The sequence below is a fragment of the Lolium perenne genome, chromosome 7 (assembly GCF_019359855.2).
Source record: "Lolium perenne isolate Kyuss_39 chromosome 7, Kyuss_2.0, whole genome shotgun sequence".
NCBI lineage: Eukaryota > Viridiplantae > Streptophyta > Magnoliopsida > Poales > Poaceae > Lolium > Lolium perenne.
The window spans coordinates 180,985,804-180,999,448 of record NC_067250.2 but is presented as its reverse complement, the minus strand read 5'-3'; the positions used below and the strand labels follow the sequence as shown (position 1 = coordinate 180,999,448).

Genomic DNA, 13,645 nt, shown 5'->3' with positions numbered 1-13,645 from the left:
TCTTCTTAGGTTTTACATTGGTTGTTTCATTCCAGCCTTTGGGCATTTTTACCTCCATTCAAAACACGGAGCACCTCATCCTGTACATTGCTTCCAATCAACCCCAAAATATTTTATAGAACACTGCAGGCATGCCATCCGGCCCGGGGCCTTTAAATCCCCCAGATTGTTTAGGATTTTATAGAACACTGCAGGCAATGATGCCCAAGTCTGTTCGATCAGTGTCACCTGGATTAAAAGCTTTGATCAGGGACTGACAGACCGTTTCGACAATTATCTGGTTGTATGGGCTGTAGATGGCAAGTTTCAGTCCTTGATAGCAGGCTAGTTCTTCACCGAGCTGTGCTGTCTGACAGTGCCCAATTCTGCTCCATGCAGAGGAGATAATTTTTTCCTTCGATGGCAAGTTTCAGTCCTTGATAGCAAGTTCCTGATTTTTGGTTATCATGAAAACTGGCGTCTACGTTGACTTTAATCCATCCTTCCATTGGCCTAATCCATGGAGTTACCTTTTTAACTGACGGTGCCTTCCCCTGAATTGTTTCTAACGGCTGTGCAGTTTTCTTTCCTTTCCTGTCGATATCTATGTTTCCAGACTTTATCAGTTGCATTGATTCAAGATAGTGTTTCAGGAACGATGCCGAGTGTGAGTAGCTTGCATCTCCTTTTCTGAAAATACAGTCATTCCTGTGGTGCCAAGTACGCCACCACATGAACATTACTTTTTCCCTCATATCTTCATTCAGACTCTGAAGAAGAATAAGAACCCAGTCTTTCCCTGTATATCTCAGGGCATTGTCAGGCGGCAGATCCCAAAGTTTCCTCAGTTCATAACGTAGGGCTCTTGCTGGTGTACAATTCATTACCATGTGATATCCATTTTCAACCCCCATCCCACAGATATTGCACGTTGGTATTTGGTTTGGAAGTCTTTTTCTGCGGTTTTCTTGAACTGACAGCGTCTCAGTAGCCGATTTCCACATAAAGACCCTCACTTTCGGAGGGACATTGGCATCCCAGATATTCTTCCATATCATGCGATACCCATTAGTATTTGAGATATTATTACTTTCATCATTGCTCAACTTCTCATTTAGGGCATGCTTGTATGCACTTCTAACTGAAAAGATTCCAGATTTTTCATAATGGCAGGACAATCTTGTATTGTTCTTCCTATAATGAACCCATATTGATTTTTGTGAATAATTCTAGAAGCTATTTCTGAAGTCTCTCACCAAGAAGCTTAGTGAGAACTTATAGACAATAATTCAGCAAAGATATTTGTCCATAATCACTTATACCAGTGTTGCATGTACTATATTTTCCTAACTACATTGTTTTTACTGTGCTAGTGAGAGGAATGATGTATTATAGGAGGGCACTTGAGATTCAGTGTATCCAAGATAAATTTGATGTTGATATGGCACTAGCGATTGCTGACATCAAGTTCACATATGTGGTCTCTTGTCAAGTCTACGGCATACAAAAAAAATCCAAGGATCCCAAAGATAATGCTTGCTATCTGAACATCCTTAATCTCATGATAAAGTACCCATCATTACGGATTGCTTATATTGACGAGGTAGAAGATCGCAGCAGAAATGGAACAAAGAAGACATATTATTCCGTTCTTGTCAAAGGAGCGGGTGGAAAGTATGATGAGGTACTTACTGAACATAAAGATAAATATTTTCACTTTACTTCTGTATCATATGGATTTGTCAACTTCTAGATAAAGGTAGAGAACTTCATTTTCTATGTTCCTTTTCTGGAAAGCTTTTTAAACAAAAAAATACATTTTAATTTCTGTATTTGAAACAACACCATCGATTGGATATACATCTTCAATTCAGTGACACTTTTTTGTGCTGTAAACTTGATTTAGGAAATTTATCGCATCAAGCTTCCTGGAAAACCCACTGATATTGGAGAGGGAAAACCTGAAAATCAAAATCATGCCATAATTTTCACCAGGGGAGAAGCACTCCAGGCGATTGATATGAATCAGGTACAAATCAAACTGCACTTGGTAGCATATGCAAAAGATGGTGCGACTTGGTTCACTCTAAGTCTTGGCTTCATAACACCTGAAACCAGTCTAAATTGGTCAATGGTTGCACTTGGTGGTATATGCATCTCTGTGGCTAATTGGATACAACAAACTGCACATGGTCGACATTGTCCAGCAAACACAGCAGTCCCACGATCTAATTTTATTACTAAGTATGCTCATTTTCTGGCGCAAACACACAAAAGATCTTGTTCAAATGCTGGCATACATGGCCATCTCTTAAACCGTGTTACCTAGGTTTTGAGCCCCTTGATTGCGAAACCAACACCACATTAGCTTTAAAGAAACAACAATAGTATGCATTGTGGCTAGGCTGGTTGATATATGCGTGGAGAACTCACGTGGAACCAGTTGGGACTAATCGTAAAGGTCCTACAGTATTCCTAATACATGTGTACATGAACAGATTTTTTAAAATAAACTACTGGTAACCATTGCCCCTTTGCCTGTAGGATAATTACCTAGAAGAAGCATTTAAAATAAGAAATTTACTGGAGGAGTTTGGCAGTGGAAATTATGGAAAGTGCAAACCCACTATATTAGGCCTCCGAGAGCATATTTTTACTGGAAGGTATATCCATCTATCTTAAATTATGTCCAATTTTATCTTGTTCCTGATATTCCTGCTAATTTCTTCCTTTTTTTCTCTTCTAGTGTATCATCACTTGGTTGGTTTATGTCCAATCAAGAGAGCAGCTTTGTTACGATTGGACAGCGAGTTCTTGCTAATCCTCTCAGGTATGCAACCTTATTATCATTTTCTTTTGAAACGAGGCAAAAACCTTGCCTCGTTCCAAAAAAAAATCTCATTTTCATGTAGAAGATATTAAAGTTGGCTTTCAGCTTACAATTGTATTGTTTTGCTCTTAGTTTGTATTTGTAAATCATTCAGATTGATCTTATGAAACTTTGTGCTAATTTCCTTTACATACTAAACATTATGAAGTAGATCCAATTATCCATGTTCTACAACAAATTCCTAATCTGTCAAATAGTTGTAGTCTAGTAAGAATGACATACTATACTACCAACAAGGCAAGGCCTTTGATATATTTATGTAAAATTAGGGGATCGTAAGTCCGATAAAAAATTTAAGTCTTAGCTTTTGGTTTGACAAAAGAAGAAAGCTAGCCATGATTGATAGACCATGCTGGATAGTTTTACTATGTACAAAGGCAACAAACAGAATTACGAGTGTTGGATATTTTGGTGATCTAGGCTGCTCTCCTAGGTCAGATCTTTTTGGGTTGCTACAGTAGGACGGTGCTACAGTAGGGCGGTGCTACAGTAAATGGCCACCTATCCTTATGTGTTGTCTTGATCGGAGACATCGATTTTGATCCAACGGTGCTGGTTCCCCTAGTGCATAGTGCTAAACATATAAAAGGGGTCAAATGACCTAGAAGAGGAGTGTGTGGAACACGGCTGCTCTCAGCTCTCTCTCTCACTCTCTCTCTCACACAAATTAAGCCACCGATCAGGCTAGCACTAAAGCACTGGGAAGAATCAAGCACAAGTTGCTCCATTTTGGTGTGAGCAATTAAACAAGAGGAGACATGGCATCATCTTCAGATCAAGGTATTTCTGATCTTATTCTTTTGTGGCTCAAACTAGAGCTAGTTGATCCTGCTGGATTCAACAATGGTATCAGAGCACCTAGCTCTTAAGTTTGAGCCCTCTTATGTTCAAGATCATGCTTGTTTTATCAAGTTAATGTCAAGTATCAAGCTATTCTGGCTTGATCTTTTTTCTGGCCCCAACAAATCTTTTAAGGCTCAAGGGTTTTTCAATTATCAAGTTAAGTAAAAGGGGGTCTGATGCAACAACAGAAAATCCCCAATTTCTAGAAACCCTAGAACAGAAATTTCTTTGTTTTACCCCTAATTTGGATCAAGAGTTTCGGTTTATGTAACAAATTGATGGGGAAAGAAGCAAATTATGCATGAATCTTGATGTTTTCCCCAAAATCCGAAACCCTAGCTAAGGTATCTCTCTGAAATTTCCCCTGTTTTGATGCTTATGGTTTCGGCTAAGTATGAATTGAAGTGGGGATTGATTGATTTGATGCCGTAATCAACCCTAATGTAAAATCCCCAAATCACCGAAACCCTAAATTTAGGAACTTCCCCAATTTTGGAGGAACCCTAACCCTAATCCTAAAGATCAAGAAGCGGACGATTACCTAACGGGTTTCGTCATCGCCGCTGGCCACGGCGGTGTCGGAGCCACCACCTAATGCTTGCGGGTGGACCCGGGTTCAAACCCGAGCGGCCTCGCCGTCCGCCGGACCGGCCCGCGGCTGCTGCTCTCCTCGCACGTTTGTCATCGTTGGAGACCAGCCGCTGTGCCGGATCCTGACGAAGCAAGCCATCGTCGTCACGGGGACGCCCGCACGCGTATGCTTGTTTCGCGAAGGGCGCCGTCCAGGGCCGCTCGACGAAGGTGCGCTCTGGCCAAAGCCGAACGCAGCCCCGGCGAGAGGGCCTGGAGGACACCGACGCCTTCTCCCATGGTCGCGCGGTGCTCGCTACCGCCGCCTCTTTCTGGTCGCTCGTCGTCGCAGGAGAGGAAAAGGAAAGGGAGGAGAGTGGATGTGGTTAGGGTTTTCGCGGGGAGCCGGGCGGCGACGACGCGGCTGGTTTTGTTCCAGCTGCGGTCGTTCCTGGCCGTCGGATTGCATCCGACGGTTCAGGTCGTCCTGGCATGTTGCAAATGGGCTGTGGCCCAAGAGGGGATCAGGGGGAGCAAATACTGGGCTGGGCCAATTTCGGCCCAGTTCAGCAGAATTATTATGCAATAAAAAAAAAAATTGGGGCTGAAATAATTAATTTTCAGGCTGATTTTTCCTGCATAAATTTATTATGTCTATTTTAGGACACATTTTTTTTTTTTTTTACCATGCCTAGTTAATTTACATGTTGTTATTACATTTATTATTAAGTTTGTTTATGATTAATGAATTATGGTGATTTTCATCACTATAATTATTATGTGATAATGCTTTCGCTGCAAAATAAAGTTTATGGATCCTCAAATAAAGTGTGGTTTTATGCCTTGTCATTCTGACCAAAGTTGTTTGACGGGCATTTTAACTGCAAAATTCTTTTATTGGTCTGTTTCACTTCTGGCCAAAGCTGATGTGAACCGGGTCGGTAAAAGAAAATAATGAATGAGGATCATTAATGTGTGGCTTCTATTTATCAATTTGGCCAAAGCTAATTGATGAATATTTGTCCACAAAATTTTGTTGTTCATTTTCATCTCTGGCCAAAGCTGATTTGAATTTGATCAATAAAATTTAATGATGATTATGATGATGCTTACTAAAGCATTTTGAATTTTTCTTTTGCAGCAACTAATGTCTCTAATATTGCTGGAATGCTAAATGGCATCGAACAGCTAAATGGCAGCAATTATGTCACGTGGAAGGAGAAGCTTGAGATCACTATGGCCTTACTCAATATTGATTATGCTCTCCTTAATGATCCTCCTGAGGTGCCTAAAGAAAATAATGAAAATTATGAAGCCCTCAAGAAAGAATATGACATTATTAAGGCTAAGTGGGATGATTCTAATCGCAAGTGCCTTATGATGATAAAGGGCTCCATTACACAGAGTATGAGGGGAGCCCTTCCTGATTGTGAGACAGCAAAAGGGTACTTTGCAAAAATTGAGCATCAATTTAAAGGGTCTTCTAAAGTTTATGCAACAAGTCTTATCAGAAGGCTAATTGATGAAAAATATGATCCCACTGGAAGTCTTCGAGAGCATATTATGAAAAAGTGCAACATGGCCGCCAAACTAAAGTCAATGGAGATGGAAATCTCTAATGGTTTCCTCGTCCATTTTATTATGTCATCTTTGCCTCCCCAATTTGATCCATTTATGATCAACTATAATGCGATGGATGTTAAATGGGAGATTGATGAAATGATGGCGCGATGTGTGCAAGAAGAAGAAAGGCTTAAGGCTGACAGAATTGATCATGTTAATCAGTTTGGTCATTCACAAAAGAAGAAGTATAGAAAATTTGTGAATGAATATGTGAAGCCCAAGCCTTATAAGTTCAAGGAAAAAGGCCAATCCTCAAAAGGTTCACAGCAAAAGAAGCCAGAAAAAGCGCCTAATGCTGAAGGAAATAATTCCAATGCTTGCCACTTTTGTGGAAAAGGTGGGCATAGGCGAAAGGATTGTTTTGGCTTCAAGAGATGGCTCAAAGAAAGAGGTACCGACACTATTACTGTTGTTGAAGAATCCCTTTATGTTAATTATGCCACCAATACTTGGTGGATTGATTCAGGTGCAACAATTCATGTTGTAAATTCGTTGTGGGATTCAATATGAGGAAGACCCTAAAAAGAGGGGAAAGAACAATTAGAGTTGCTAATGGTGTTGAAGCTTATGCCGAGGCGCTTGGAGACTTCACTCTTACACTTCATGGCGGTTTTAAGCTTCAGCTAAATAATGTTCTTTATGTACCCTCGATGAAACGGAATTTAGTTTCCGTCTCATGTTTAGATGATGATAGTTATGAGTGTCACTTTGGGAATAAGCAATGTATAATTATGTATGACAATAATAATGTTGGTCTTGCCTGTCGACAAGACAAACTTTATGTAATTTCCCTTTGTGATGATATAAATAATGTGGGTTCTACCTCAAATATAAATGTCGGTACCAAACGCAAACGTAATGATAATGAGACTTCTTCGAAATTATGGCACTATCGTTTAGGCCATATTTCGAGGGGGAGGATTGAGCGTCTCATTAAAGATCAAGTTCTTCCTTCTCTTGATTTTTCGGATGCGGATGTTGATCATTGTATCGACTGCATCAAAGGAAAATATGCCAAGAAAATTAAGAAAGGTGCAAACCGAAGCACGGGAGTTTTGGAATTAATTCATATGGATATATGTGGTCCGTTTAATGTGAGATCGGTGGACGGTTATAATTCATTCATAACGTTCACTGATGATTTCTCCCGTTATGGATATATTTATCAAATCAAAGAAAAATCAGAGGCATTAGACAAGTTCAAGATTTTCAAAGCTGAGGTTGAAAATCAATGTAATAAAAGAATTAAAGTTGTAAGATCTGATCGTGGTGGTGAATACTACGGCAGACATGCAACTTATGGTCAAATTCCTGGACCATTTGCAAAATTCTTACAGGAAAATGGCATTGCCGCCCAGTACTCAGCACCGGGTGAACCTCAGCAAAACGGGGTGGCTGAAAGGAGAAACCGCACACTTATGGATATGGTGCGGAGTATGTTAAGCCACTCCACTTTACCGGTGAATTTATGGATGGAAGCCCTTAAAACAGCAGCACATATTCTGTCAACACCCGGATTTTTAAGTCCGAATGCCTATTATGTCATACATCGCAATCCCAGGAATATTGTTGTTGCGAGGCATAATAGTTAAGTATCACAGTCATCATTCATTACAAACCATAAGTCTTACAAATTTGGAATCACATGATCCATATTACACGAATAGTTGATCTATCGATCAACGAACAAACACAAGTTCATAGTTCAACATAGCGGAAGCGTAAGATACAAGGACTCTCGAGTCCACAGGCCAACGCTTGACGTCGGAAGGCGCTTAGTTGTCGTAGGCGTCCTGCTGGTCATCTCCTTGTTCATCTTCATACTCTGGCCATTTGAATAGCCAGGGACAAAGCCGTGAGTACGTTGAGTACTCGCAAACTAATTCAAGAAAAAGTGCTAGACATTCTAGTAGGGTTTGCTAAGCTCTAGTTTATTTGCATAAAGCTAGTTTTGGTTCACAAAGTTTTGAGAAAAACTTATTCAGGTGCTAACTAACCCAAGGGGGAACATTAGTGTCATTCCCACCATTCAAGTGGTGATTTCAATTCAATTCACCACAAGTCAATTCACCATCACCTTTCAACATCATTTTCAAAGATATGACATCGGAAACTGTATGGCCTTTCCAACCGTCCGTAACCGTGGACGCGGCTATTCGAATAGGTTTACACTCTGCAGAGGTTGCACACTTGTGCCACAACATTTGATTTCATCCGTCGGGATTTCCCCGAATAATCGTAACACAGTACGCGGATCATCAACCATAACCTTTCACTTACGAATCCTAGTATGAGCGCCTCTCCCCATGAGCTTGGCCTCCCAGTGAAGACCAACTGTCAACCTGGGAACTGCACAGGGCTTGGGCCGGACATTCACCTCCTTTCGCATCATATCGTATCGTTTCTTTTGTGGTAGAGGCAGCTTTCGGCATAACCCCGATGACGCTTGTTTAGAGGGAACCCATACTAAGACGCATAAACTTCCGCTTAAGCCCTACCCATAATCAGGTATTGTGGGGGTACTTGAGAATTGGAAAGGTATCGCATTCAAACCAACATCATGTTTTATCAAAAATCACCATCTTCTCTTGGTCATATTCACCTTCAAAAATCATTCAATGGAATGCATCTTCATTCCAAGGTTTCAAATTCCTTTCAAAATCACAACGTTCCCATCTAGAGTAGTCAAGTTTAGTTGATTAGCACTAGCTCTAAGTCATGAGGGGTGCTACCTTGCTTTGCTTGGAAGGGCTAACTCACTACTCTAACAACCACTTGTATTTTGACCAAAGTTAACTATAAAAGGAAAAATCATTTGGAAAACAAGTAAAACTTGGGATGGGTTCTCATAAGAAAAGGTAAGACATGGTGCCTTGCCCCAAAGGGGCTTTGCACTTGGCAAGAATAAAAGCTTGCATAGTAATTTAGCTTGCCTTGGTAGTTCTCAAACTGTTCCTCTTCCTCCTCCTGGTAGCAACCTTCTTCTTCGGCGTACTCTCCGGTGCTACCGTCTAAATTTGAATACGAGTATAATTACTCACTAATTCCAGGGCTATTCCACACATCACAAATAAACACACAAACTATTCTATGCACACACATAAATAAACTAGGGTGCATGGGTTGTGGGATTAAAATAGGATTTGTATTCTATATGTAAATGATAGTTTCCATAGGGTTCTTGAGAAATAATTTCCTCTCATTGAAATCTTCTTAAGATTTAATTTCTCCAACAATCATGGATGAACTCATCTTGACCTTGATCCAATGTTCATCATCATCATCATTTGGGGAGAATGATTTAAATGAGGTGGAACACCTCATGCCATTTAAATAACACTACACTTGATTTAAATCTCAAGAATTTCATATAAGAGAGTTTGGAACCAGGGGTCCAAACATCCCATGAATTCATGTGATACAAGTTTAAATGAAGTATAAGACTTCACACCATTTAACTTTACTAATTCTGGACAATATCACTAGTTAAACTAGTCAAAATATCCATTCACTAAACCATGGCATGATCATGCAAAGTGACCACACCATTTTATTGCATAAACAATTAGTGTAAGTCAAATGTGAGCTATTAGAGTTGGAATTAACTTAATATCTATTTTGGTTGATTTTTAAGAATTATTTGAATAGGGAAAAGTCCCTGGCTTGTTATTTTTGTCACATTAATTCTACAAAGAATTTGACCAAGAGGCCAGTGGCATTTTGTAGAGAATTTCAGTGGCTTTCCAACAATATCAAATTCACTAAATTTGGTTTAGCCAAATTGAAACTATTTAATTTCAAAGTTTGGGCAGTATTGAAATTGGGTGAAATTGATTTAAACGAATTTTGAAAAAAAGGGCCGGCGGGAAAACGAAGCTGGGCTGATTTGAAATAAAACGGCCCACCTCAGCCCACCACGCGTCTGTGCCCGCGTGGGCTGCCTGACAGGGGGGTCCCGCATGTCAGCGGCGTTTAAAACCCGAAACGGTACGAGCGACGTGGCGCGTTGGATTAGAAGGCGATCCAACGGCGCACGGTCGTCGTCTTCTCCGGCGAGATGCCGAGGTTCTGGCGGCGAGCCTAGGGGGTGGGAGAGCTAACCAGGGCTCCCGCGGTGGCTGGCAGTGTGCGTGATGTAGATGTGGACGACGGCGAAGCTCTGGTGCGCGGCGTCTCCTGGATCGGCTTCAATCGACGGCGATCTTCCGCGGCGTCCGGCGGCAGTGAGGTGGCGATTGGGTGGCTATGGCGGGGAATGTCGACGGTGGAGTGGCTCAGGCGGTCGAGTGAGAAGAGGGGAGTGTGCTGGTGTGCTCAATTCGACGGACGGAGCCCTCCTTTTATAGGCGAGTGAGTGACCGTGGGGGCTGCGGCTAAGTCGACAGGCTCGCGGCGATTCCGGCGAGCGGTTGGGCTAGGCGAGGGTGCTACGGTGTTCTCCTCGTCCAGGCGAATCTGTAGGTGGCAACGGCGCGGTCGGGCGGCGTCGGTAGGCGACGCATTGCTTCCGTGTCTGCCGTGCTGGTCGCGGGATCGCGTCGTCGTCTCCGGCGGCGGCGGGCACGGGTCGTGGTCTTGGCCATGTCTGGCGACGTCCTGGTGGCGCGTGCGTGCTCAACGGCTAGTCAGGGAGGCCAGGGCGTGCTCGTGGTGGTGGCGCGGCACGTGGCCAGTGTGTGTCCGCGGCGTGCTCACGCGCGACGCGAGCGGCGTCCAGGGCGGGTTTGGGCGCGCGTCGTCCGGCCAATGTCGTCGTCGAGCGCGACCATGGCGGTGCTAGGGCGGCGTAGGAGAGGCGGTGGCATGCGTGGCGCAGGGGCCGGGGGTTGGGGAAGCAAGGGAGAGAGGGGAGGTGGTCGGCTCGGCGACATGGCCGGCATGGCCATGTCCTAGCTTCTCTCCTCCTCTCCTTAGCTCAACTATGTGGCCTTGATGGTTTAAGGGGACCAGGGAACAATGTAGTATAGCCTTGGTTTGAATTAGGTGAGGTATATCACTATTTGCAATAGTTGCAAATAGTGCCCAATTTTGGAAATTCACAAAAATGTCCAAATTTGAAATAATTCAAATGGTGAACCTTTTTGAAAAGTGAGTGTTGGGATAAGTTGTACTTGACCAGAGATGAATTGAGGTGGTGGTGGAGAAATTAGATTTCAAAATTTGGCCAAAATGGCTAAGGGGAGATTGTTGATCTTAATATAAAGTTGCAACTTTGGATGAGCATAGCTAGTGATCAAAGATGAATTTGGCAGGGTGGTCTTCATCAAAGTTGTTCACCTTGATGTTGACTTTGAAATGGTGCAAGGAGTTAGCAAAGAATGGTTTGGGAAAATTGAATTGCAGGGGCTCAAAGTGGTGATCAGACTAAAATTGGCAGATTTGGTCATCATCACATGTGAGTGGGAAAAGTGTTGGAAATTCATTTGGATGGTGAACCCTTGATTCCAAAAGTTGTAATAAGTGTTTCACAACATTATTCAACTAATGGTGAAGACCAAATAGGTCTAGGGTTAAAATTTATAAAAATGCCATAGGGCATGTGTGAGGGTTTTTAGGGTTTTGCCCTTTTATTTGATTTTCTTCCTATTTGATTTATTTGGTTGGTGATCCTCATATGATCACTCTAGGGTTTTAGGGCACATCAAGAACAAGTAATAACAATCATCATGGCATATCACTCAAATGCACAAGTCCTATGCATGGTACTATATGCAAAAGAAAAGTTTTTGTTGGTTTGAAAATTTGTATTTCTGGAATCTTCTAACTTTCTTTTTCATTGAAATTTGGGGTGTTACAAACCCTTCCCCCTTACAAAAGATCTCGTCCCGAGATCAAAAAGAAAGTTAGGTACTAAAGAGATCTGGGTACTCCTTCTTCATGAAGTCTTCGCGTTCCCAGGTGGCTTCATCCTCGGTATGATTGCTCCATTGGATCTTTAGAAACTTGATGCTTCGGGTGCGGGTGGTTCTGTATGCTTCTTCTAGGATGCGAATCGGCACTTCGCGGTAAGTCAGATCCTTGTTGATATCCACCGATCGGTGATCGATGTTCTTGAACACTTCGGTCTTCTCAGGGACTTCAAGACATTTCCGGAGAAGTGAGATGTGAAAGACGTCGTGCACAGCCGACATTTCTCCAGGCAACTCCAGTTGATAAGATACTTCACCTCGGCGGCTGAGGACTTGGAAAGGTCCCACGTAGCGAGGTGCAAGCTTTCCTTTCAGCTGAAACCTTTGCATCCCTTTCAAGGGGGATACTTTGAGATAGACAAAATCTCCGATCTCAAAGGTCATCTCCCGACGTCTCTTATCGGCGTAGCTCTTCTGTCTGGATTGCGCAGTCTTGAGGTACTCACGGATCTTGTGAACCTTCTCTTCGGCTTCACGAAGAACGTCTGGGCCGAAAACTTGACTCTCTCCGACTTCTGACCAGTTCAGGGGGGTACGGCACTTCCTTCCGTACAAGGCTTCAAAGGGGGCCATCTGTAGGCTGGCTTGATAACTATTGTTGTATGAGAATTCTGCGTAAGGTAGGCAGTCTTCCCACTTGGATCCGTATTCCAGTACGCATGCTCTAAGCATGTCTTCTAGTATCTGGTTTACTCTCTCAGTCTGTCCGTCGGTCTGAGGGTGATAGGCGGTGCTGAAATTTAGGCGAGTGCCTAGTCCTTCATGCACCTTCTGCCAGAACCTTGAGGTGAACTGTGATCCTCTATCTGACACTATCGATTTGGGGGTTCCATGCAAAGCGACTATTCTGGAGATGTAGAGTTCAGCTAACTTGGGGCCTTGATAGGTGGTTTTGACGGCGATGAAATGGGCGACTTTGGTCAATCTATCGACCACTACCCATATGGAATCATTGCCTTTGCTGGATTTGGGCAGTCCGGTGATAAAGTCCATTCCTACGGAGTCCCATTTCCATTACGGAATGCGAAGGGGTTGCAACATCCGGCGGGTCTCTCGGTGTTCTGCCTTAACTCGCCGGGCAGATGTCACACTTAGCGATATAGCTACCGATCTCTCTCTTCATTCCGTGCCACCAAAATTGTTCTTTCAGGTCCTGGTACATCTTGGTACCTCCGGGGTGGATTGAGTAAAGGGTGTCATGGGCTTCTTGCAGGATGACTTGTTTCAGGTCAGAGTCCGATGGTACGTGAGGCGTTCTTTGTACCAAAGCACTCCGGCGTCGTCAATGGTGAATCCGGGGGCTTTTCCTGCGGCTATCTGTTTCTTGATTCCATCAATGCTAGCGTTGTCCTTCTGGGCTTCCTTGATCTGACCAATCAAGGTAGGTTGCAGTGCGATGCTGGCTAGGAATCCTTCACTCACAAGTTCAAGTCTGAACTGTTCAAACTCTTGGTGCAAACTAGGCTGTTCGGTTGCGAGCATGGAGTTCAACTGGCACGGCAGTCGACTCAAAGCATCCGCTACCACATTGGCTTTGCCGGGGTGGTAGTGAATCTCCATGTCGTAATCCTTGATCAATTCGATCCATCGGCGTTGTCTCATGTTTAACTCCTTCTGGGTGAAAATGTATTTGAGGCTTTTGTGGTCGGAGTAAATCTCGCATCGATTACCCATGAGGTAATGACGCCAAACTTTCAAGGCTAAGACCACGGCTGCAAGCTCGAGGTCGTGGGTTGGGTAGTTCTGCTCATGTTGCTTGAGTTGTCTAGAAAGGTAGGATACAACCTTTCCTTCTTGCATAAGCACGCATCCAAGTCCAGTCTTGGAGGCG

At 43.2% G+C, this 13,645-nt stretch overlaps 1 protein-coding gene and 1 pseudogene across 1 annotated transcript; both read left to right on the top strand.

Moving 5' to 3' along the window:
• Positions 1-13,645, top strand: part of LOC127314866 (putative callose synthase 6) — a 39,066-nt pseudogene that overhangs the window by 11,168 nt on the left and 14,253 nt on the right.
• Positions 3,270-6,415, top strand: LOC139833080 (uncharacterized). The gene is made up of 2 exons (XM_071823237.1): positions 3,270-3,649; positions 5,424-6,415. The coding sequence occupies exons 1-2, from the start codon at positions 3,628-3,630 to the stop codon at positions 6,413-6,415; spliced, it is 1,014 nt and encodes a 337-aa protein (XP_071679338.1). The 5' UTR covers positions 3,270-3,627.

Bases quoted from the DNA above. Each gene is read 5' to 3' on its own strand.
- LOC139833080 (XM_071823237.1), top strand. From the start codon at position 3,628: ATGGCATCATCTTCAGATCAAG. The intron at 3,650-5,423 runs GTATTTCTGATC...TTTCTTTTGCAG, and splicing joins GGCATCATCTTCAGATCAAG to CAACTAATGTCTCTAATATT.